This window comes from Uranotaenia lowii, chromosome 1, assembly GCF_029784155.1.
Source record: "Uranotaenia lowii strain MFRU-FL chromosome 1, ASM2978415v1, whole genome shotgun sequence".
In the NCBI taxonomy this organism is placed as follows: Eukaryota; Metazoa; Arthropoda; class Insecta; order Diptera; family Culicidae; genus Uranotaenia; species Uranotaenia lowii.
Window position 1 is genome coordinate 165533063 of NC_073691.1, and position 26292 is coordinate 165559354.

Below are 26292 nucleotides of genomic sequence, written 5' to 3' on the forward strand. Positions count from 1 at the left end.
CTCCATGATATTATTCAAAATCATGCGGATAACACCGGCTGTCAACATTTCGTCTCCTCCATCCCCGTCTATATTATACATATTATAGTCCTATTTGCCGCTGGTAGTGTTTGTAATTTTTTGCTGGTTGTTTCACCAACACTTTTCAGTTTTGGGACAATTAACCTCAAAAACGACCATGTGTGTCGACCGGCTGCCCATTTTTTGTACCGAGAGTTTTTGAGGTTAATTGTCCCGTCTCATCTGCACACGCTCAGCAAGTGTGCGTAAGAAATGTCAAAAACAACTCTATACCAGGGAGATGGCATCCCTATCCTTTGTCATTGAATTTGACAACCATCAAAATTAAGGGCCCGTGATTTTGTGGGCCCATAACAAACCTGACATTTTGCTGTCAAGGACCCGAACTAAATGTCAAATGCTAGAGAAGTATGGTTGATAGCACACTAACACATCAATCATTCTGATTCCTCATTGGCTGAAATTTTGACTTTTGAGACTTCGTACTGCTTTGAGAGGAAAACACCATAAACGTCTCTCCCGATGCATAGAAAAAAAGAAAAAGATTCTTGTTCGAAAGAAGAACTAGATGTCACCTCCCTGTATTATACGCTTTGCCAAATTTTGGACCACCTTATTCTAAAGCGTAATAATATTTTTATGAATATGTACTACATTTTCTGCGTGTATTGCTTAAATTTTCTACGGCTTATGAGTAATTTTCGGTTGTCGTTTGCCGATGAAAACAAATTCTATCGATTAATCGAAAAATTCAGTCTCAACATAAAATTATAAGTTTTTCTTTGTGAAAATGGATAATCCAAAGGATCTTTGGTTGATTGGACCGGCCAAGCGAGATTTCCAGGGAAATTCTTTACCAACAGCTCGCGAAGTGCTTCAAGTTCTGCAGTTCCACATAAGAGAAGTCGACAAAAATACGGGACACCTCACGGCCCAGCGGGTTGCCCAGAAGGTGGTGACGGATAAGTTGAAAGCAATATGGGATCGTGAGCGTAGCCCGATTAGATCTAGGCCTAAGATCGTTAGCCAGATTAAGCGACTCAGCTATAAATGGCGTCTACTGTTCCATGACCGTTCTAATGAATCCCAGCAAGCGATAGAGGAACGCAAAAAATTTAACGAACTTATGGATCAAGAATTCGACATCAGAGTTGGAAATACTTTCAAGAACGTCCTTATCCGGGTGAGTAGAAGTACAAGTACGAAATGATCGAATCTTTATTCCTTCTGTAAGCTTCTGTATACCTAACGTGCAAGATAGCCAAAACGACAAGGTACCCTATAAGCCATTTTAAGATGAAAAGTTTCCGTAATGCAGCAACCTACTTTTTTACTTGTTTCTACCGTATTCGTTTTGGTTCAGTTTTGCACCAGTTGTGCACGTTTTGCTGTCTTGTGTTCATTTATGCGCTCAGTTTTGCACCGGTAGTGAACTGAGTGCGGACGGTGGCAGCCAAACAAGACCGCTGGGCTCATTGCTGGCATCCTTTATGTCAGCTGATCGACGCGGCAACCAGCGGGTTGAAAACAACAACCAACCATTCACTTTATGTTTGGTTCTGCAAATATAAACGTTATTTTAATATGTACTGTTAAGTAACTACGTGTTATTTATTCTCTTGTATCCGTGCTACCTCAGTTTACAACATAATGCAACACGGACGCTATGATGATGATTATGATCTATGGGTTATTGAGGGCTGTAATTGTGCAAATAATTAATCAGTCGCATTCTTTGAAATTCTTTGAAAACCCTCAAACGATGTATTTGAAAACGTCAGGACTGTGTATTGTTGCTATCACCTCGATAGAATGCTGAATAGCATTCTTTTCAGCTCTTCATAAGAACGTAAAATTACAGCTTATCTGATGCACTATGCCTTTTGTTTTATTTTCTATTCCACAAAAGCTACTTGACAATCAGCAGATTTTTTTTCGTTGAAAATAGTAACTAACAAACAGTTATGCTTTCAATTTGATTTACATGATAACTTTGTATTTTACAGCAAACCTCTGCAAAGTACAACAATCCGCAAATCAACAATAACCGTTCGATGAAAAGGCGAGGTAAGTTTTTTGCTTTGTTGCTAACAGAACGGTTTTAATGTATTATCATTCAAACAGAAGATACCTATAAACCAAACGAATAAGTTCTCTGTCTTTGCCACGTACATTGGGTTACTGAACGTTATCAGCGAAATATCGATCTGCAAGCAAGATATTTCTCCAGCAAATAAAATATGAAGGTTATCTACCTAACTTGCTTTTCATTGATCAAATGATTAAGTTGACTTTTTTTAAATACGAAAAATTCACACGGAAACATGAAAAGAAATTAATCGTTTGATTGCATGATTTATACCTTTCCAGAGAATAAGAATAAAAGAGGGAGCAGAGCAGAACGGAAACTCCTTCGAAACCTGTGGGTGTCCGGTTTAGGACTGCAGACTGATGGCCGTATTTTAAAAACTGCTTTCGAAGCACACGGCCGTGTTCTCGGTGTGGAAGTGATGCAAATGACTTCCGAACCGCAACCCAACACCTACGGTCGGGTGACGATGGCAAATAATAAAATGGCAGCCGACTGTATTGCCAAGCTGAATGGGACGCAATTACTTGGGCATCGAATTAAAGTCGAACGTATTTCTCAAGCAAATCTACAAGGTGGTGTACAAAATTCGCCCGGAAAAGGACAATTTGATTCAACAGCAGATGAAACAGACGAGGACGATGAGCAAGAGTTTGACGTTCCAAACAATCAAGAAGGGTCGAGTGATCGTGGTTATCAGGGGGGTAACAGATCACGCGATCGAGGTGATGAGAATCGTAGAAACCAGTCTGATGAATTACAGAACACTCAATTAAATCTTCTTTATGAGGAAGAGGAACGGCTGCAGCAGGAACGCGAAGAGCTGGCCCGGGAACGGGCGCGTATCCTTCAGGAACAAGCCGACCTGCAACGTTTTGAAATGGAACATCGCGCCAAAATCGAGGAAGAACGGAGCGAGCTTCTGAAGCAGCAAAGAAAGTACGTAGACGTTAGTATAATTATTTGTTATTAAATGTGCAGTATTCGTCCCGTAAAAAGGTAACGTTTAAGACCCGATGTGTTGCCAATAGGTTGTTGTCCAATTTTTTTTTACCTTGACAACAGACTAGAAATGTTCGTTGCCTATAGGATTGGATCTTTTCAACTGACTCTGAAAAAGTGGCTTTTGAGTTGAATGTTGAGATTTCCGTTCGTAAAGAGATCTGACGTTCGGGTGTTTATGGTACCACCATTCGGGTTATTCGGGTGTCAAGAACCCGATGACTTGAAGCCCTGCAGTCTAAGCGTTGGCCGTAATGTCACGAAACTGCCGAGATTGAGGAAAAGTAGCGACGATAAAATAGATAATTTTTGTCACTTCAGTAGTTATTATAATTATATGAGACCAGAAAATATCGCGAAATTCCTTGCACGAGAATGCCTCTCACCATGCTTCGAAGAGATGGACTATATAAGTTTTCTGGCATTTCTCTTCGCCACAGTGTTATTCGTAGCATTAAAATGCGGTCCACACCGTCCACACATGTTGCCTTTACAGAATTGCGTCAATTTACTCCTAAATTATGTTCAGGATGAAAGCATAAAATAACGCCAAGCCACGCCAGTTACCACATCACACCTGAAAGTACTGCGATCAAACATGAAAGAACTCCTATGACTTTATCTGACCCTTCCCTGCACTCTAATCGTACTTAAACTAAACGATTCAAAACGCTTATATTTTAGAATTGAAGAGGCGAAGCGGCAGCTGATGAAGAATGTGAATTCCAATGTGAATCGATTTAGAGATGACCGAGAAGGATTTTCTGGCCATAATTTGCAGAACTTTGATGTATCAGGGATGTCGGTCAATTCTACCAGGTATGAACTTTGGATAAAAAAAACACAATTGCACTTAAATTTAAACTCTATTTTGTTACAGACCGGATGCTTTCGGATTGGCGGCTGCGGGCAACGTTCCCGTTGATAGGACCCCATCTCATCAAAGACAACAATATATCAAAGATGAATTCTACCGGGAGCCAAATTATGAACATAACATACCATCAGATCATCGCTATCAGGATTCTAACGCGAATATAAACTCAGGTGGCAATCGTGGCAGTTACGCAGCGGAAGCGTACGCCGGTACCTCCAGGTCCCATTACTCTAATAACTTGGACAACGGCAACCGAAACAACATGACCAACTCCAACTCAATGAACCAACGCTACCCGGATATGGCGGACAATCGTCACCAGGAACAGATGAGTAGGAATAATCGCAACGTTGATCAAACCAATAACCGCTATCCAGATAACAATCGTTACAATAAAAACAATGGTCACGGTTTTCGAAGCTCTAGGCCGGATCATGAAATTACCAGGAGCAATAACTTCGAAGGACGGAACGATGCTTGGGGGACGAACAACAACGATAGTAGCAAGCGATCTTCCTTGGGTATGAATTCGTACCGAAACGCACCACGACAGCATCATCGGAATGATCAGGGCGGCTACCAGACGGGCCAGAACCAGGATCGATACAGGCCGGCCGGCTCGGAACGCTTCGACTACGGACGGTTTTGAACAGGACATTCACTGACAGGTTTAATTTTTATGTTCCTTGAAACATATTTTTTTCTTGAGTTCAATCAAATTATCTGCGGTTTTTTTTGCTTCCAATGGAATCTAAATATGTTCATTTGCTGAAAGAACAGAACGCTGCAGTTTGTTTTTTTGGTAGTTACAAATACTTCACATTTCATTAATTATCAGAAGTGCTCTATTTCTATACCAGCATGAATTACTTTATGGACTTATTCTTAAAACCGTAACAGTGGTTAGAATTGAGAAGAAGTTTCCGATCTTAAATGCAATTACCATCAAGACGCCATTCACCGCCCAGTTAAGCGGTTTTTCAACTTCAAACATGTGTAATAAAAAAACGACGGCTGATTTTTTTTCGCTTTCTTTTTCAATACATCCCAAAACTGCTCTACTTAAAATAAAAAAAATTAGTGGAATGCGAAAAATGTACGCTTTTCAAAATAATTAACTAAACCTAGGGGTGTTCAACTGGCCCTATTACCGCCCACTCGACTTTTTCGGGTATCGATCATGTTTTCTTAAGGAAAAACTATCTAAACAACACGGAAACTGTTCTTTTTAGTATTTTCCATACAACGAGCTGTCAAAACCATATTTTGGCTCTTTAGAGAATACATTTTGTGAAATTTTTTCTGCAAATTTAGTACGAATTTTAACAAAGTGCGTTGTCTGACAAAATGATGATTCTCGGCAAACAACCTCAAGTAGCCGGTTACTTTCAGCGATAAAACATCATTTTCTAACATAATCAAACTAAATGCTTCTTACAATTTACACATTTGACACAATATATGCGTTAAAAACAAAGAAATTGTGCGTGACCGGTCATTAGGAACCCACACTTTTTTTTATACACCAATTACCGCCCATCACTAAACGCTTCAAAAAACAACAACTATTGAAAAAATCGAAAATTTTTTGATGCAAATCTATTCTACGGAAATAAAACTATCGTTTCAAGTCGATTTTAGGTCCAATAGGTACTATCTAGTAAACAAAAACCCTTTTTGCCCTAGGAGTACAGTAATGCTTAGTTCGCTAACAGGCGTCGAATTCAATAATTTGACCGGAAACGAAAAACAAAATATTTTATTTCTGGCTATAGTTAGCATAATTAAGTGAAGTTTTTTCAGTGAAATGGTCAAGCAATGATGCTGACACACAACACAGGTCTTATATTTGGAGGAAAAATCCCAGTTTTTTCAAAATACATACAAAAGGGTGATTTTGGGCGGTAAATGGGGTCTGGGCGGTGAATGGCGTCTTGATGGTAGTTACATCTTTTTTTTTCGAATTGATTGGTCCAATCTCGACCCATACACATAAAACTATGCTGAAAATAAAAAATTGCATTGACTTACCCAGATACCAAGTTGAAAATGATTTTACCCCTACGATTATTAATTATTATTTTTTGTCTATAATTCAACAACAAACAAACAAACAATTACACTAGTTTACAGCATTTTTGAACTAAGTAAACTGAAGGTCATTTCTAATGTGAAATCGGGCGCTGAATCCAAAAATGAAATTCAAAAAAATCTCTGTAGAACCGTTTTTGAGTTATGCTCCAATTATGAAATTTCGGAAAAATTAAAAAAGTTCTTGTACTTACATTATAATATCTCGGACGGCACAACAGTAATTTGAAATCCCTCTTTTGCATATTGAAGGTGAATAAATTTTCTGTCGATCATCTGAACACTGTTTTTGCGTTTGACTAACAGTATTGTTGATATTAGTGACTTTATGAGAATAAAAGTTATAAAAAACGCACTTTTTTAGATAAAATTTTGTTTCAACGAAAGTTTTAGACTCAATGGTAGCATTTATAAATTCTGATTTTTTTTTGCGCTTAAATGACAATTTAAAACAAAGATTTCAAGTGGTTATTTATCAAAATCGGTTGAAAATTGAAGAAGTTATGGCTACTTTACCATAATAGTATTTTTTGTAGTTTTTCATAATTTAACGAACTGCAGTACACTTATCATAGTATAGGAAGAATGAAACATGATAAATCTCACTCGCTCCAAGTCAAAATTATTTATTAGCTTACCAGAAGGTCACATGCCAAGTTTCAGGAAGATCTGACCATAGGGAGTGGTTGCTTGAGTCTCAAACGTGAATAACATTTTGAGGTATTTTGCCCGGAAGGAACGAAAAATACTGGTTTTTCACCAAGAACTTCTTTCATCACTAGCTGATTGTTTTTTTATGGTTGATTTTCTCAAAGCCTAAGTTGAGACAAATATTTCGCCCGAAGACTGTAACTCGATTGGATTTAAAACAAGAAAGTTATTGCGGTTCAAAGATTGTGTTTTGGTCGAAAATTCTCGTATAAAACGCAATGCGTAAAAAGTACTCATTGCGTGTTGAACAAAATTTGCGACCTTCGAACTGCAATAACTTTTTTACTTCAAGTCCAATCGTGTTGCAGTCTTCGGGTGAAATATTTGTCTCAACTTAGGCTTTTAGAAAATCAACCATAAAAAACAATCGGCTAGTGATGAAAAAAGTTATTGATGAAAAACCAGTATTTTTTGTTCCTCCCGGGCAGAAAACCTTAAAATTTTATTCACGTTTGAGACTCAAGCAACCCCTTCCTATGGTCAGATCTTCCTGAAACTTGGCATGTGACCTTCTGGTAAGCTAATAAATAATTTTGACTTGGAGCGAGTGAGATTTATCATGTTTCATTCTTCCTATACTATGATAAGTGTACTGCAGTTCGTTAAATTATGAAAAACTACAAAAAATACTATTATGGTAATTATTATTTTTAAATTTACAAATGGTTTTATTAAGGCATTTCAATTATAAAGTTTCTATGTGCCGGGGGTATTTATCCTAACTTTGGTTTAGTAAGAGGAGGGCCGCAATCGTCGCTACCCCTACGGATCATGTTTGTGCAAATTTACAGTTCTGCTAATTCCAGTAAAATTGCTGTACTTGTATTTGATCATTTCGAAAGTGTAGGCTACACTTTTTTTTATTTATTTAAATAAATAAATAAATAAAAGTGGCCATTCTTATTAACTAAATACAATCAAGTATATCTGTCTAAGTATTAACGATAATGTAGTCCTATTTGACTTATGTGAGAAAAACCCATGTCATTACCTTCGAAAAATCCTAAATAAAGTACATTATTTAGTAAGTCACGGAACGTGATTCGCCAAATTTCAGTAGTATGACTACTTCAAGTGCTTAAGACAAAAAACGTGAGTTCAAACGAGCTCCAAGAACCAAGCTTAACACGTCACGCAAAATGAGTTTCAATGGAAATATACTTACATAGTTAAGAAAATAAATAAAATGTCCATAAGGAAGTGTGTAATTGCTTCCTGCGCATCAATATTACCCAAATGAAGCGGCAAGTATTCACCAGATTCATATGAAACATAGAAAACAATGTATGTAATGTGAGGAATCGATACACACAGTTACAATACAAGAAGAGTCGAAGATTTCAGTATACTAAAATACGAAAAAACACTGAAGGTTCCGTGTTCTTTATCTGTACAACATCTGAATGTTGTACAACGTACAGCTGAGCATTAAAGCCAGTTTAAACAAAAACTACTTCAAAATTAATAATGCAGTTAGGAAGCAAACAATTTGAATCAATGGAGATCTGTCGAAGAATCGAGGATTACCATATTAACGAAAAGTTTATTCTAGCAAAAATTCATGATACAGGGAAATAAAACTTATTTTTCGAAAGTTACATTTTATAACCATATACATCCGTTTATTTTTTTCTATGTAAGCATATTCGTAGATTGTGAGATCATATAACATATAGGACATTAAATAGTAAACCGCTCAAAAAACAGAAAAACCATAAACAAACATTACCAGTTATACCAAATAACCTAGCTTCTTAACTATGTATCCAGTTGCTGCGGCTACCCACGCTCCCGGAGCGCCGTTTGTTGCGCTCCGATGCCGTATCCTTGCGGCCCAGCACCGGGCTGCCCCCGGAGCTTATGTTTTTGATCAACGATTTCAATCCACGGGCTTGCGATTCGGCCGCATTGCCAATGTTGTTCGATTCCTGGGCAATGATGTAGAAATCATCGACAATATGTGCCGGCGGAGGAATGTCGAACGGAACGATATCGTTCAGCGATTGTGGATTCGCTGCCGAGCCCCTACTGCCGAACCGAATCTTGCCATCCGAAGAGAAGCTCGACAAACGTGACTGATGATGGCTAGCACTCGGTCCGGTGGAACTGGAGCCAGCTTGCTGTTGTTGGATACTTTGCAGCTTGGCCCGAAGTTGCCCGTTTTCTTCCTGTAGCTTGCGCAGCAGACTACTCTCGGCTTCAACCTTAGAAATCGTTGGCTGGGGCATGCATTGGTAAATGGTCGACAGGAAGTTATGAAGCGAGATAAGCAGGGTATCTTGCCACTGCTTGGTGAAGCAAACGGCGAACGCGGAATGCTCCTCCGGGTTCTTGCAGAATGGGAAATCTAAAATTTAGGATTATAAAATTTAACAATAATCATTCCTGATTGACAAAAGAAAACTTACAGAACCATTCCTTCCATTCGCTCTGGTTTACCAATTCCGGAGCCATTTTGGTAAAAAAGTCATTAACTTTTTCCTGTTTATTAGACATGTACGCGATCACTAGGTAAAGTTTCAACATCGACTGCTCTAATTTATTGACCGCTGATAAGAGAAAAAAAGATTAAACAACCTGCACACATTCAGCGACACTACTTACCAGAAGTGTAGCTGTGCTCCAGATTGCGAAAGAGGTGATTGTTCAGATGAGACCATAGATCCCTCAAGCCCTGCAGATCGTGCGACTGAATCTGCTGCATCAGCTGGTCGATCAGCTTGTCCACTCGGAAGCTTTTATCCTTGTCGTTCTTCAGCTCAGCATCGAACGATTTGAGCGCTCCCGAAAAGCCTCGGAACAGGATATACTCCCGTACCAACCCATCGGTGTACTGTATGTGAGCCAGCTTGGATGATGTTTTCGAGAATGTAATTTAAAACTTGTTAGTTTTGGAGATTAAAGGCGACAAGCAGCAGCACGATTTTTTGTAAATAAAGTTCACAAAGTTCACTTTTCACTTTCCAAAGGGATCATTCAAATATTACGTAACATTTTTAAACGTTTAAATATTTTTCAATATTTCAAGCGTGAGTTTTCAAAAGGACGTATGTAACATCAGACAAAATCTGAGAAAAAGGAGGGACAAAATTATGTTAATATAAATAAATGCTATTTAAAGCTGTTTGATCTAGAATCAAGTTTTATCATGGCAGTTGTAGGAAAAACAATAATGTTTTAATTATAGGTTTGAGCATACTGGATTTTTTGCTGTTTCCTAGTGAATTTGTTAAAAAAAATATTTTACACCGTATTGTTGAGTTTTTTTTCACATACGCCATAATGATTCGTCGTTGTGACAGTTTAATATTTACATACACCCTTTATGATTCGTCGCTTGGACAAATTGTTTTCATTATCACATTCAATTGTTTTCATTTCACATCATTGCAGATGCGTCAGTTTTAAAATAATAATTATTTTAAAACTGACGCATCTGCAATGATGTGAAAAAACCGACGTATCTGATTTGACGAATACGACGGTTTGCTGCGATCCTATCTGCTGTGTGTGCGATATTATTTGTTTTGACAGATGCGTCGTTTTACCAAAAAGAGGTGTAAAGAAGAATTTCGAAAACACTGAGAAAAGATGACATAGGTCGTTTGTATATTTTTTTAGCTAACGGCATATTATTTTTTTTTGTACAAACAGTTAATTCATACAGAAGAAAATAAAATTTACTATACCGTGCAAACAGTAACTCAATTTGTTTACTTTTGCGACATACGTCCTTTTGAAAACTCACGCTTGATTTATATTCCTTGACGTTTTTTAGATAAGAATGTGTTACGTAGGGGAAAAGCGGGGTTCAAAATGATAAAAAATTGGATGACGTAATATTTGGATGGCCCAAATTTGTTTGAATGTTTATATTCGCTACACTTGAATAAAATGAATTTCTCATTTTACTTATCAAGAAAACTAATTTTACACTTTTCACACTGCTCCTATAACTGAATCCATCGAACAAACTCACCGATTTTGATAATAGTTTGGGTGAAATTTTCTACATTTTTTTTCTATAATAGATTTTTTTGGATTCTATTAAGCAGTCATTGAAGTGATGCATGTTTCGAAAAAATAGATGTGAAAAAAACTATTGATTTTATGAAGCCATTTCTCTCAGTGTTGGCTAGGTATCGAATTAAGTACCTTTAAAAAAAATTAATTTAATTTAAAATTATTTAATAATGTTTGTTAATTTTGAAAAATAATTGTTTTTGATATTTAAGTTTGTGAAAATTTCGATTTCGATTCGAGGAATCGAAATTTTTATTAGCCCAAAATATAACTATAAAAATGTTTAATGTTTATTAATTTTGAAAAATTATTGTTTTCGATATTTAAGTTAGTGAAAATTTCGATTTCGATTCGAGGAATCGAAATTTTTATTAGTCTAAAATATAATTATAAAAATGTTCTGCATTATGTAATGCAATTAATGCATTAAACTTAACATTAAGTCCCTGCACTTTTTGTCCGAGTTGCATATACAAAAAAGTTGCTGCTGAGTTTTTTATTTAGGGCATCCGCAGCAATCGCGAGCAAAGTGAAAATGCTCACGAGTTTAATCACTTCCATACCGCACCGGGGGTTAGTATGAAGGTGAGCAAAATAGGGCCGATGCCGTCGGGACCGACAAAATCACCAAATTTGCTCACTAGAAAGGGGCGAGAGCAAACATGCACTGAAAAAATTCTACCGTTTTGAGCAGAATTAAACAAACGATGTCGCAGCGTGTAGATGTTTGTTGATATTTATTTTAAGAAAAAAAATGTATCAGCTTAAAATTGTGGATGGTTTTTTTTGTAATAACTGCAGTTAAATTCGCAATTTCGTTACATTTTTTCGGGGTTTTCCAGGAATTGAACGAGAAAGTGTAAATGCTGGTTCTGATGGTGAGTTATTTATTTTGTATTTTATACTGTTTTTGACTTTTTTTCTACCTATGAATTTTGATAACATTTTTTCCTTTCTCACTCAATTTCAGATAAACAAACTTGAAGCATCGTAATTTGTGACCAAAAATGGTCACTCGGAGTTTCTCGGAGTAATAATAATCGAGACCAGTGCGCTGTGCAGGATTTTTGTATCCAACCGGCCGATATGGGTGGCATTCCAGTACTGTCCCTACCGATTCGGCTTTCGGAACGAGGTCCAATAAGTTTGCAACTAATGGGACCCAGTTTTTCGGAGCAGCAATTATTTCATACAGCACGTTGGATAGAAAAAGAAGTTGAAGATTTTTTAGAAAAGTATGATTTTAATATAAATATAATAAACAAATAAAGTTGAATTTTAGTTGAATTGTTTGGTTTGTTAAATTTTGTTTTTCGGGTCCATTTGTTAGAAATATAAGTGCCCGGCGTTTTGAAAGCAAAATCGAGCTTAATTCGAAAATATATTCTTATCTGAACTTATTTTATTCAATCAAGTCGTCCTACAATTCAATAAGTTTTTAATCACAATCCAGCAAACGGGTGACACGGAATTGGAAACACCGTAAGGAAAACTCAACGCTTTACAACCACCACACCGGTTGAAAGCGGTGTCCTATAGATACGATGACGAGGCCAAGCGAAGCAAACATCCTGCTCGGAAGTTCTTGCTGCATCCGTCATCGGACCCGATTGCTGGTGTTCGAAGCTGCTTGGCCTTGCTGCTTCTGTATGGCATGTTCAACCAGGATGTAGACTTTGACGTCACGATACGGATAGCAGCTATCCCGTCAAATAACTGCCAACACCCCCAGGCCCTTTTAAGACCAACATTCATCGAAATTTGAGCAAAAAACTGACGACTCCGAAAATTTACTCGGTACGTATTAATTTAAATTTAGATTTTCTTCAAAAGTTTTCTCAGTGCAATGCTAAATTTAAAAATAATTATGCTACCGCCCGGTGCACGAAAGAGTGTGTATCCCAAAACCGGTCCGCTGAAATGAGCAAAACCGGGCATCTTATACTCACTTATTGGTGCGTTTGCTCTTAGACCGTGTACGAAGTTATGATTTTTCTAATTTTTCTCATTTATTTTTTTCAGTGTACAAAATTGTCCTCTGATTTTGACATCAGCCAATCAATCGTGCTTATCAACAGGGATGCCAGGTGTTGAGGATGAAAAATCTGGGCAATTTTGAAAAAAAGTCTGTGTGTGTCTGTGCATAAGGAAAATCACAAATTTGGTAGTAAACAAAAAATTAAATTTGGCGAATCGTGTGAGCGAGGGGGGGGGGGGGGGTGTTTGTGCTATGATGTTCGGGTTACTTTATAACAAACACTATTTCCTACCACGTTCCATGCCGATCTTATTTAAAAAAAAAAAAAGTTTAATGATTGATTGGTCATACCAAACAATACAAGCCAGATTTTAGTCTAATCTGCCATCTTACATATCAAATCTGATACATTAATATTGATTTTATCTGTCAATTTTGAAAGTCTGTAAAATCTGGGCACTCTCAGTAAAAATCTGGGCAAAATCTGTGTCTGGCCAATATCTGGACGAAGGGTCAAAAGTCTTGGTTTTACAGACAAATCTGGGCACCTGGCAACCCAGCTTATCAATCAAAATATTTGGTTTTAATTTTCAATTTTTCTCCAAAAACCTGCGAAAAAGTGGTGCATTTCGAATCGGTTTCGGTAGGCTACAATGGCAACGTCTAGAGTGAAAACAAGAGAAACCAAAACCGGTGAAATCATCGCCTACAGTGAAATGGCTATCCGGAACAACGCTTCCGCCGTAGAGTACTGTCGCACATCGATGGCCGCCCTTTCCGGAAGCACGGCAGGTAAGTTATCGTATTCTGTAAGCTGCTCACTAAAACGTAGCCTGTCGGTTGCAATTCACTGTATAAATATCATAAAGAAAAGCAAAGGTTCTCAATGGTCTTATGTTTGAAATTTCATAATCAAATTGATTAACCCTCATCCGCATTAGGGTATCATTTTGACACCATTGCAAGTTTGAAGGCTTGTAACTTTTTTCAAAAGCTTCAAAATACAAAAATTTCTTCGGGGACCCTAAATGAATTCAAAAGTTCTTCAATATTGCATCTTTACTTTTTTCATGGACGAATCCTGGAAGCCTGGACAAAAAACTCCCTTTTCCGACTTTTGGTGTCATTTTGACACCACCAAAGTAAAATCTATTTAAGTCGTTTGAATTATTATGAACTTCATATAAAACTTATATCAATAGAAACCTTGTAATGTCAGTAAAATATGTTTAAAACATTATATACAGCTAAAGTTACTAGTTTTCTCGTTATTCAGCATGAAAGAAAAAAAATCTGAAAAAACATGCCTCACGAAAACTGCTGTAGTTCATATGTTACACGTCCAAAAAAATTTGCCTTATGCATATGAAAGCTGAAGTTAATGCCTACACCATGAAGACAAGAAATATTTTTTTAAATTTTTTTTAATGAAATGGTCACAAAAAGTTAAAAAAGTGGTCTAAAAAACCTACTTTTCATTCGATTGCTAGTAAATACTGTTTGAGCGATGGTAGAGTTTTGAAAAAAATATGACTACAAAATGTATTAAAATTCCAACATTTTGCTGTCTTTAGATTTTTGATGCAACAAAAATTGAATTTACTGGAATTTTTCAAACTTCACTACTTTGCGCGATTTTTTTACAAATTGAAATTTCATCTGTTTTTGTGGTCCACCGTCATGTTGTACCCGGATTATCAGTGCTTTTACTTTGTTTGGACCAACCAAGAGTATATTCATTGGAAAGCACATTTAATCTACATTCTAGTGAGGTGCTGCAATTCACGCTGTGAGATTTCACAAAAATATGAAAATTATAAACATAAAATCATTCCTGAATTTCTAGAACTACAAGCACCTCGTCCAGCAAAACGTGTTTGTTTGCTCTCCGAGTAGGTACTAAGGTAAGGTTTCTATTGATATAAGTTTTGTTTAAATCGGTCTAACACGTCAAAAGTTATATCGAAATGAGCTTGTGGTGTCAAATTGACACCACAAGTGCTGATTAGGGTAATGAAATCTAATGCGGATGAGGGTTAAAGTACAAAGATTTTTTTACGTGGTATGAAATCAGACCTTCATATATGGTACTTAGAATACTGTCACTCAGAAACCGAATTGATTTGTGAGAACAGCGTAAGAGAATCGTTCTAATGACAAAACCCGTGTGCCATATGTCCAAATATGTCCACATCTATTCATTCACTGTTTTATTGCCAAACTCTTATATCCGAATTTGGAGTTTATAATTCAACAATTGAAACGCAGAAGTCAAAAACAAAATTTATAATTGATAGGTAATACCCGAAAGTAGTATTCCATATTTTATATAAGCAAATGAACACTGCGCTCAGATCCTAGTTATTAGATGAAGAGATTCTTCACCGTGTCCCCCACTATTTCCTCCACTAACTCCCGAAACCACTAAACTAGGGGTGCTCGTAACACTAGTGAATAATATAAATAACTAGCTGATCTCATACGAACTCCGTTTCGCTTTCAACTTGCAATATGTCACGAACAGTTTGTATGAGAGTCAATTGCCAAGCATTTTCCAGATTCATTGTTAAGTGATAATTGCAAAAATATTGGACGATCACTTCGTCTGTCGTCTGCTAATAAATATGAAATCAGGAATCGAAATCCACGTGTATAAATTTCGACTAAATCATTGCATAACAACGCAATTATTGCCAAAAAGCTGAACCCCTTTCGGGGGCTTTTATATAAACTTTGATATCTCGATTGCCCTTCCCTCAAAACTTCCGTGTGCAAATTTTCAAAGCAATCCATTGTATAATAACGTCAATATTGCTAAAAATAGTGAATAATTAATTTATATGGGCGACCCCTTTCGTCGACCCCTGGCAAAATATTTGACATCTGAGATCGATTATCCGTCCCTGAAAACTACCGTGTGGAAATTTTGATCCCAATCCGATGTATAATAACGTCGATATTGCAAAAATATTGAAAGGTTTATATGGACGACCGCCTTTGCCGGCCCCTTAAACTGAATTGGATACCTGAAATCCAATGCTCATCTCTCAAAACCCTCGTGTACCAATTTTCGTCTGAATCCGATGTATGATAACGACAATATTGCATCAACAGTGAATAGTTAACATGGACGACCCCTTTGGCCGACCCCTGATTTTAGTTTGGATAAGTGAAATCAGTTATTTGTCCCTAATAATTCCTATGTGAAAATTTTCATCCCAATCCGATGTATAAAAACGACAATATCACTAAGATACTGAAAATTTAATATGGACGACCCCTTTTGCCGGCCCCTTACACTAAATCTGATAGCTCAAATCGATTGCACGTCACTCAAAACTATCGTGTACCAATTTTCGTCTGAATACGATGTATAATAACGTCAATATCGCAAAAACAACGAACAGTTAATATGGACGACCCCTTTGGCTGTCCCCTTACCCAAAATTTGACACCTGAAATCGATTGCTCGTCTTTCAACACACTCATGTGCAAATTTTCAACACAATCCGACGAAAAATAACGTCAATATCGTGAAAACAATATTTGTCTTGTATGGACGACCCCCTTCAGAAGGGGTCATCCAAAAATCTGAAAACATTTTTCATCCTTCCTGGTCCTAATGAGCATCCATGCCAAATTTCAGCTCTCTAGTTCTTAAGACGGCTGAGTCTATAGAGGACAAACAAACAAACAAACAAACAAACATACAGAAATTGCTTTTTAAATATATAGATATTCCATAATTGCTTGTTCAAGGTACAACAATTCGTAATTCAGAATTCTTAATTCAGGATTCAGAGTCACAATCAGGATTTACAATTTATAATAACGCAATCAAAAAGAGGAATTACCGTTGAAATCTGTATCGTACAGAATTTTAAAATCAGATTTTTTCTTTGCCATGTTTGTTTGTTTTTCTATTCAATACAGCGCATTCTAAACAACAAAGTGCAGAAGAAAAACACACTGTGTCATCTGGAATGCGCTATAGATGGATACAGAAATCATTGTCCAACAAACATGGTAAAGCAAAATTTATACATATCTGAAAAAGGTTTCATGCATTTTATCAAAATAACTCTGAAGGCTTACATTTTACATGTTTAGAATGTTCATATTCAGCAAAAATATGTATTTTGATCATTTGAACAAGTTTGTAGAATATTTTAAAATTTATAAAAATACTATAAAAATTTCATGTTAAAAAAACTGATTATTGAAGGTTCTTTTCATATTTTACACTGTAACTCGAAAGATAAAAGTGGTAGGCACTCAACGTTCAAGACAAAGTTTTATTAAATTGTGTTTTGAACAAGTTTGTCGAAGACAACAAAGATATTGGACCAACGGTTTCAAAGTTAGATATTTTATCTCCCTTATAGGGAGGTTAAATAAAAAAATCAAAAAAATTTCTTGTAGAGGTCATTTTACTGTAAAACTTTTTTCAAGGCACCTAGAAGATGAAATGTAAAACAAAAAATTTATAAGCAACAATCACGTTTTTTACATTTTTTGACCACCGTGCAATGGGAAGTGTGACCAGCGTGCTTACAGCTACGGGTCCATATTTACACCGAAAAAACTCTTCACATGAACGCTACGTGAAAATGTACATGGATTTTTGCCACCATGAAAATCACGTGAAACCTACGTGAATTTCAGATAGCAAACAGAGCTCGCGCAGCAGGCAGAATTCACGTAAAGTTCATGTGAGTTGTAGGTGAAATCCATATGGAGCGTACGTGGATTTGATTTCGTCTGCTACATGCATTTCACGTAGTTTTCATTAAAATATTTAATATAGGGAGTTTCTTCAAATGTTTATAAATTATTTTTTTTAAGTTAGCGGGAATTTTTTATTACCTTCAATAAATGATAAATTAAACACGATTATCACAAAACTTTAAATCTCCACTTTCAAACTAACTAAACTTCACTTCACTTAGTTTTTCAACACAAACCATCGTCGCGGAAATGGCATTTGGTGTGTCCCTTTAGTGGTAACTCGGCCGTCTTGGCTGCTCCAGTTCCAATTCTGTAAAAATATCAAATGTTCTGAGAAGAAACAAACACATAACCCAGTTTTTATTACTTACAAAAATTCAACTTCTGCATCACCCAGAATTCTTCTATCTGTCAGCAGCAACTGTTGGATCCACGCCATATTGTGCTGTATATTTTATCACATCGATTTTACTTCAATAAGCCATTGAGATTTACGTGAAAAACACATAGATTTCACCCACCCCACTATAATTGGCGGATCGCTGGATTTTCACGTAAATCGGATGTGTTTTGGTTTTGGAAACAAACGGCTATGTGAATTTTACGTAAATATCAAGTGATTTTTTATTAGCTTCTAAATGATTCACGTAAATCAAGCAAAAATTCACGTAATGAGCGCCTACGTGAAAATATAGGTGAATTTAACGTTTCCTTTTCGGCTGAGTGTAGGAAAAGTAGGCAAAGGGTACCAAAAGTTTCTCCTTGGTAGGGGGTGGAGACGGAGCGCTTTTTGACAGCGAATTGTTCGCCTACCATGCCTACGATTACGATTGCCTGTCACAAGATGGACGATTCCGTGTATTGTGTAACCGTTGTTACAAAAGGTATTAGTTCGTTTTTAAAATATTTTAAATTGTTATAGGTGAGCTGTTGTGTATGTTGTTAAATTTAAGGGAAATAGGGAAAATTACATGTATTAGCTAGTTTGGTTTAAATTTTGAATAACAAGTACACATTATTGTTAGTTTATAATCAGGCGGGCTTCAGCGGGGGTGTTCAACAAAATGTTCATAGTAGTATGAACAAGTAGGGGTGGTTCGCCATGTTGGGTGGCATAACTATTGAAGAAATGGTAAAAGGAAGGGATGAAGATGACCTAGCTTCCGCTATAGGTCATTTTCATTTTGGCGTTCGTGTGTGAATGTTGTGAGTGTCTAAAACAATAGAAAGTACGGTTTATGTGGCATTTCCGGTTGAGATCAACGTAGATCATTCAGGTAATGGTGACCTATTAAAGCCAAAATTGAGTCCTGCAATTACATTTTTGCTCGATTACAGGACCTTGTATTCTTGGATCGATTTTTCGATCGCAAAAACGTCCTCCGAGACCTCACACGCGCACGCGATTCGGCCTAGGTAGTCTTTGACTGCCTACGTCTAATCCGTAAAAGACCCGACTCTCTGGTTCCGTGGAACCATCATTGTAAAGGAGAGAAGTCTCAGACCCGACGGGCCTTAATTATTAAGGAGACCCCCTCTCGGCGCGACCAATACGGCCTTGCTGTGGTCCGCCGATAGTGTCAAAGAGGGAAGACGCCAGTGCTTACCATTTCTGGTGCCCAAAAGCTACAAATTGGGTACACATCGCCACAGTCACCATAAATAGTTACCTGAGAAACAACAGAGCTCAACACAGCAGTTCCACGACCAGTATCCTGCAAGCGCGCCAACGAGAAAAATCCGTCGACGGTATGTACACCCTCAAAAGCCAGTGAAGCTACCCCTGAACCACACCCACACCCACATTGTAGTAAAAATAAAAAAAAACCCAGTTCCAAAATTTAATTTTCTAACTTCTTATTTAGCAAGAAACTCCACAGTTTGCCTCTTAAAATTTGATCCGCGTTCTCTCCGTTTACCCAGTAGTAGGCCGACCCTGAGACACAGTTCAGGGGTCTCCTGCTACTGAGCTAGTTCCCGGGAGTATTGGGCCAGTAGGTTTTAATTGGTATGAGAACACACCCGAAGCTGTACACGCCCTGAGTGTGACATTGAAAATGATGACAAGTTTGAGTAAGAACTGAGGTTTATTCTATTCAACGATCAATACAAAGGGTGGATATGTTATAATTGTGTACAGGTAAAAGTATGACACAGATAATTTGAAGTACAGACGAGTTACTTTCGTCACATCTACCCTTCAAGGACGTTGCTATAATTTGTGTAAAAACATCAATGGATCGCATGTTGATCCTAATGATAACTTAATAAAATAATGAGTTAAAACTAGTTAAATCTACAAAGTTCCCGAAACCATTAAATTTTTTTTTCGGAAAGTAGCCCTTGAAACTTCGAAGTCGAAGTACTCGGCGAAGCGGTTGAAAGCAAGGTTGCTGATCTTCGCTCTGAATGGTTTTTCACCCCGATCCTACCCAACAAACACTTTTTGCTGAATGAACGCTGAAAAAATATCGTGGTTCAATTTTTAATCAGCAATCTGGCTGAAAGAAGGTCTCAAAAATTCACTAATTCACGTGTCTTCAGCCTTTAATCATCTTGATCTGGAGAAGGTATTCAGCAAACGTCATTAAACGTCAATTGACGGATCATCAAAAAAAAAAAAATAAAAAAAAGTCAAATGTCTGTCTGTCAGATGTTTCGCACCCACTTTTTCCCCTCTGTGTTGTTTTTTTTTTCGTTTCAACTGCCCCGACTTTTAAACCTCCGGCTTGTTGGTCGCATGCCGCAGTACGCAGAACCAATCATGAAGTCTGCGGCGCGATGAAAATTTGTCGATCTTAAGCGACCAACATGCCTCTCAACCGAATTTTTTTTTAAAATAAGTGTGAGAGAAATGATCTTTTTTTTCAGTTTTGGGCACCAAAAATAAAATTTGTGAGGAAATTTATTCTTTCTTTCAAAATTAAGCTAAATGAGAAATCATAAAAAAAAATTTCATTGCATAAAGAAAACAAAAATTCCCCTCTCATTCCAATCAAGCCGCCATCATGCAGGGCAATTTTACCACAGTTCACAGTCTGTCAAGTTCCAATGGTAGCGAATGGTTGAACAAAGGCTGAAATAGTGTTATGGAAGCAACTCTTCAACTCCTTTCATTGGCTGCACTGAGACTTCTTTAAACGCTGAAACATGGTTATAGTTTGTCTTTATTCAACCATTAAGCTGAAGCAGCAATTACGCTTTAGCTCAGCTTTTGTTCAGCGAATTGCCGTTCTTAAGCAGCCAAAATGTTTATTGGGTAGTCACCAACGATTTTACTCCTCAACATAGAAAGTCAGTTTTCTTTAGAAACGATGCTTTTCAGCATGGAACGACGCGAACCTAGTTGGTTTTTCTTCCCCTTTTTAGTGATCAGTTATTTTCTGAGTTACTATCGGTAACCATCAAACAATCATCATTCGCTTCTAATGAAAACATTGCGCGTAGACGGCGTCGAATTCTTCGACATCTACTCGACCTGCTGACGATCCTGCTTCGCCGCGAACGCTTCATGAAGGAAAACTATTTAATTTTCGGAACGCAAGAGATGCTTAAAAACCAAATTTATGCCAATATTGGCTTATTTTCAAGGTGTGTTCATTATTTTATTAAATATCTGTCTTAGTCTTTATCCCAGGAATTGATCCCTAGTACCATTATTCCTTAAAGGTCTGATTCTGGGCATGAATCAACAGCATCGTCATCAACTCGCGCCGAATCAACTCGCAAACGAATTCATTCAGTAGCGAAGCAAATGATTGCTGCAGTAAGCAATGACTGAAAATTTGGAGGAGAAAATCAACAAGGAACGCTAGGCAACAAAAACAGAAAGAAAATTCATAGTACATGGTTCACTAAGACAACTGACCATACTGACTGGACACTCGATTTCGTTTTCTGGATAATTTTTCCAACAGTACGCAATGTCGATTCCAGAGTGCGCATCGATCGATTTGAAGAAATGCTATCCCAGTTAGGAAATGCCACCCAACTTTAAAAATAAAACACGCAATTTCTACGATAAAATCGGACTAAACAGGACCATTTTTCCAACAGGGCATTTTTTGTCAAATTTTTCAGGTTCGCCACCTGCCGTCGGTATTGCGAACCTGCAAAATCTGACAACAAAAAATTAGACAGACTATGGTTGAATTTTTGTTCTAAGTGTCATGTCAGTGTGGTCAGTCTAAGACGGCGTTATGATGTTGTATGTTTTGATTCGTTCGCGAGTCAATGCTCAACAGCGTCGTTACTGTGGTTGCGTCGGTAACAATTGGAAATTTTCAAGCCAACGAAGCTATTATCAGTAAGCCTGGTTGAAAGTTCTCAAAATTCCAATTAGAGCGCTGTTGGCTCCGTTGTTATTCAGCCGGATGGAAACATAGAGCTGTAGACAGCCAGGAAGTCTGGATCGGGGGGAAATCGAAAACCGGAAGCCGCTGAGACGACAAAGAGAGTTGCCGGTAGTTTCAAGCGAAACTCTAACCTCTCTCTCCGAGATGCCGCATATAAGCTGGGTGTATCGTCTACAACCGTGCATCGAGCCAAAAAACGAGCCGGACTATCGACTTACAAGAAGGTAGTGACTCCAAATCGCGATGACAAACAAAATACGACGGCCAAAGCGCGATCCCGGAGGCTGTACACGACGATGCTGAAGAAGTTTGACTGCGTGGTAATGGACGACGAAACCTACGACAAAGCCGACTTAAAGCAGCTTCCGGGACAGGAGTTTTATACGGCAAAAGGAAGGGGAAAGGTAGCAGATATTTTCAAGCACATGAAATTGTCAAATTTTGCGAAGAAATATCTGATTTGGCAAGCCATCTGTACCTGTGGCTTGAAAAGCAGCATTTTCATAGCTTCCGGGACTATACCAAGAAATTTACGTGAAAGAGTGTTTGAATAAACGTCTACTGCCTTTCCTGAAGAAACACGGTTGTTCCGTACTGTTTAGGCCGGATTTGGCATCTTGCCACTACGGTAAAAAGGCCATGGAGTGGTACGCCGCCAACAACGTGCAGGTGGTTCCCAAGGACAAGAACCCTCCCAACACGCCAGAGCACCGCCCAATTGAGAAATACTGGGCTATTGTCAAGCGGAACCTAAAGAAGACCAAAAAAACTGCTAAGGACGAGCACCAGTTCAAGGCAAACTTTCTTTCTGCGGCGAAGAAGGTGAACAAGGTGGCTGTACAAAATCTGATGACAGGGGTTAAGCGTGAGGTCCGGCAATTCAGATTTGGAAAAGCGGAAGCCTAACTGAATGTTTTTCCTGAATTTTATACTAATTAAACTTGAAAAAGAAATTTAATTTGATTTTTTAAATAAACGATTTCACCGATTTACACGCGTTTTCCCTTGACCAAATTTTGACAGTATCACCCTTTAGTTAAAAATAGAAAATTTTCAAATAGTCGCTGTAAACATCCGCTATTGTCGGAATCGTATCTCTTTTAAAGTTATTGGATAGATTACAAGTAAATTTTACATTCTGCATAAAAAGTTTGAAAAAAAGTGCACAGTATTGTTTTAATAGCCATCGTTCCGCGGTGTACCTTATCCTTTTTCTTTCATGAACAATCTTATTTGTTTAACATTTTCGACTTGAGTGACTTAATTTTAAAAATTAAAAAAAAAACCCTGCGTGTTAATCTAATGATTTGCCGTTTAATTGGTTCAAAATAACTGGAAATAATCCATTGAAAGATCATTCACAACTAGAAGAAAGTTTAAACGATTTTCCTTCATATGGTTTCAAAAATGAATATTCGGAATTTTGTTTGGTTTTCTGTTTTGCAAAATCGGGATTTTCGTGAGACCATGCGGGAAACCAAAAATTGATTTTGGGTGGCCATCCTGCAATTCCCAAAAAAAAATATTTCTATGGTTTAGTTCGTCAGCATTGGAAGGGGAAGATGGTGGGAAATTTTTATAAATTAAATAATTAAAAACTTATGAAGCTTAAAAACCAGATTAAAAATTTTAGACTTGAAAACAAATTTAGAGATCAAGTTTCAGAAAATTAGTGCAGTTTGATTTGGAATAATGCCACCAAAAAATAAAAATTTAAAATTTTTAAGCAATTTCATTTAATTTTGAAATGTTTAGAAAGGCAGCTAGTACAAAATAAAGCAAAAAATCACAAAACAAGATAAAATTAAATAAAACACAATTAAAAAAGAAACAACAACAATAAAATTTTATAAAGCAAACATCAACAAAGAAAAACTAAGAGAAAACAATACAAACACTTTTTCTGAAATATTCGTCAAATTTCTAAATATCGCCAAAATTCTTAATGTCTTAATGTTTTGAAAGACATTTTTTAACCCAAAACAATGAAAATAATAGAATTTTTTTTTATTTCCTGAAAACGCAATACATAAATCAAATTAACAAAACTCATTTTGAGCGATACTTTTTCGCAACTAACACCTTCCTGGAAATTATTTTATTGAATAATTGAATCAATCACGTATTTCGTTTTTTTTTTGTGGAAGGAAACTACAAACGTTGGAAAGATTCTAAATGTGCTTATATTTCTCCCTACAGGTGTGCTCGGTTTGACCGGAATCATCGGATTCCTGTTTTACGTGCTGGCCGTGCTAGGTCTGTGGTGTATGCTGCTGCTCAAATCCGGCACCAACTGGCAGAAATATTTCATCAGCCGGAAGAGTCTCCTGACCAACGGATTCCTCGGTGGGCTCTGCACGTACGTACTGTTTTGGACATTCCTGTACGGTATGGTTCATGTTTACTAGAACTGTGGGTAGATGTGGAGGACACCAAATCTTGTGAGGGGTGAATTTTGTTTCGTAGCGATTAGTTTACCTTCTAAGGGGCGCGATGATGACCGAAAGCATTTCTAAACGGGAGGGACACATATTTATGCTAGCGTTAAATTGATTCAGTAATTAAACAAACACCGTGTATAACAACAGTAACTCTATTGAGCAGTATCTGTTTGGTTTGTTCCGGTAGAAGGGAAAGAAATATCCTTGCACAGGTGAACAGAGAACAACCTATAGAGATAGTCGTCTCCCGTTTTAAACTTCATTTTCGTGTAGCATTTCACGCGACCCTTCCTATTGAAACGTTCTTTCCTCTCGGAGGTGTGATGTAAAAACGCTTAGGTATATCCCTAGCATTACATTATAAAACAAGTGCTTTAAAGTTTATTTGAACACCTGAATTAATTTGGCAGCTGCAAAGTGGTTCACTGATTGATATTTACACTTCGAAATATGGGTTACCCGAGCATTTGATTGTAAAACTTTATTTCTTGGAAATGAATTTTCATTGTTTTAAAGGTTCTTGGAAATAAACACTGTCTTTTGTAAAGAACTTTTTAATGCATAGATAAATTGATGAACTTTTCTGTGAAACTAACTAGTAATTATTATTATTATTTATTTTTTTAAGGACATTTTACCAACTTTTGGCATTCGTGTTCGAAAACTAATCATACAAACTAGTTCTTCAATCTATTAAATTTTGTTCATAAATCAACACTTTTTATGAATCGTAGGAGAGCTTTTTCTTTATCTGGTTCGTTACTAAGAATTCTTTTCGAATAAGAATGAGTGGGTCAAACGAGTATGACCTATTCTCATTCTACTTAGAATTTTCTGCTCGGTTGCGCATCTGCAATCCGTTGGTTTGGAAGTGCATGTTTAAACTCTCCTCAGGAAATTCGTCGAACATCTCTATGTACATTCCCATTTTTCTCGTATTTTCTCTTTAACTAATCGTTTTAGATCTTGAGCGGGAACAGCAACATTCGTGGGAGATTTGTTACAATTGAAAAATTGTAACAAATCAAATTGAACGCGGCTACTAAATGTTACCGGATATACAACCGACTTTGCTATCGTCGTTATGTGCATCGTACTCAGACTGAACTTCGTCGCAATCCAAAAAAGTTCTGGAAATTTGTAAACTCCAAACGGAAAGAGTCTGGGCTTCCAGCTGTACTCCAATTAAATGATCGTATTGCCATGTCAGCTGACGAAAAATGCGACCTTTTTGCGACGCACTTCGCCAGTGTTTTTTCAGTCGAATCGCCAACCGCTAGTCAATTGAACGCCGCAGTAACACGATTACCCATCGATGTGCTGGATCTGGATGTTTTTGCTGTAAGCGAGGAAATGGTGTTAGAGGCAATAATTAATCTGAAAAACTCCACGACAGCCGGACAGGATGGCATACCGGCGTGCGTACTGAAAAAGTGTTGCTCATTACTGGTGAAACCTCTGACAAGCATTTTCACCCAGTCTCTAGAACAGCAAAAATTTCCCACCATCTGGAAAAAATCGTTAATGAGCCCAGTGTACAAAAAAGGTGACAAAAAAGATGTTCTTAACTACCGTGGTGTCACATCGCTAGCTGCCTGCTCGAAAATATTTGAGAGGATTGTCAACGATGTCATGTTTTCGGCTTGCCGGAACTGGATCTCTGAGAACCAGCATGGATTTTTTCCTAAACGCTCTGTAACTTCAAACCTGATGGTTTTTACATCCTTTTGCATATCAAACATGGATGCCGGCAAACAAATCGACGCGATATATACCGACATTTCCGCGGCATTTGATTCTGTAAACCACGATATTCTTCTGAAAAAATAGCATCGATTGGGATTTTCCGAACGATTGTGTGCGTGGATCAGAAGCTACCTAAGAGATCGTCGATTGGCAGTGAAAATTGGTTCAGCTGAATCTTCTGACTTCATTCCAAAGTCTGGGGTACCCCAAGGCAGCAATTTGGGTCCATT

The 26292-nt window shown here is 37.4% G+C and overlaps 3 protein-coding genes across 3 annotated transcripts; 2 read left to right on the top strand and 1 right to left on the bottom strand.

The window, feature by feature from the left end:
- The first annotated feature begins 744 nt into the window (after positions 1 to 744).
- LOC129741228 (probable serine/threonine-protein kinase clkA) lies at positions 745 to 8441 on the top strand. The gene is made up of 5 exons (XM_055732974.1): positions 745 to 1204; positions 2028 to 2088; positions 2392 to 3049; positions 3797 to 3931; positions 3993 to 8441. Exons 1-5 carry the CDS (start codon positions 812 to 814, stop codon positions 4636 to 4638), a joined length of 1893 nt encoding a protein of 630 aa, XP_055588949.1. The 5' UTR covers positions 745 to 811; the 3' UTR covers positions 4639 to 8441.
- Positions 8360 to 9663, bottom strand: LOC129738109 (WD repeat-containing protein 91; the record flags this gene model as incomplete). Its single annotated transcript, XM_055729296.1, has 3 exons — positions 8360 to 9138; positions 9200 to 9340; positions 9396 to 9663. Coding segments are annotated over 3 exons (1002 nt in total), but the record flags the coding sequence as incomplete, so codon positions are not given.
- Positions 9664 to 13351: 3688 nt separating this feature from the next.
- Positions 13352 to 24471, top strand: LOC129741311 (ER membrane protein complex subunit 6). Its single transcript, XM_055733058.1, has 2 exons — positions 13352 to 13584; positions 24075 to 24471. Exons 1-2 carry the CDS (start codon positions 13446 to 13448, stop codon positions 24281 to 24283), a joined length of 348 nt encoding a protein of 115 aa, XP_055589033.1. The 5' UTR covers positions 13352 to 13445; the 3' UTR covers positions 24284 to 24471.
- Positions 24472 to 26292: the final 1821 nt, after the last annotated feature.

Bases quoted from the DNA above. Each gene is read 5' to 3' on its own strand.
- LOC129741228 (XM_055732974.1), top strand. From the start codon at position 812: ATGGATAATCCAAAGGATCTTTGGTTGATTGGACCGGCCAAGCGAGAT. The intron at 2,089-2,391 runs GTAAGTTTTTTG...ATACCTTTCCAG, and splicing joins CCGTTCGATGAAAAGGCGAG to AGAATAAGAATAAAAGAGGG. The intron at 3,932-3,992 runs GTATGAACTTTG...ATTTTGTTACAG, and splicing joins ATGTCGGTCAATTCTACCAG to ACCGGATGCTTTCGGATTGG.
- LOC129741311 (XM_055733058.1), top strand. From the start codon at position 13,446: ATGGCAACGTCTAGAGTGAAAACAAGAGAAACCAAAACCGGTGAAATC. The intron at 13,585-24,074 runs GTAAGTTATCGT...TTCTCCCTACAG, and splicing joins CCTTTCCGGAAGCACGGCAG to GTGTGCTCGGTTTGACCGGA.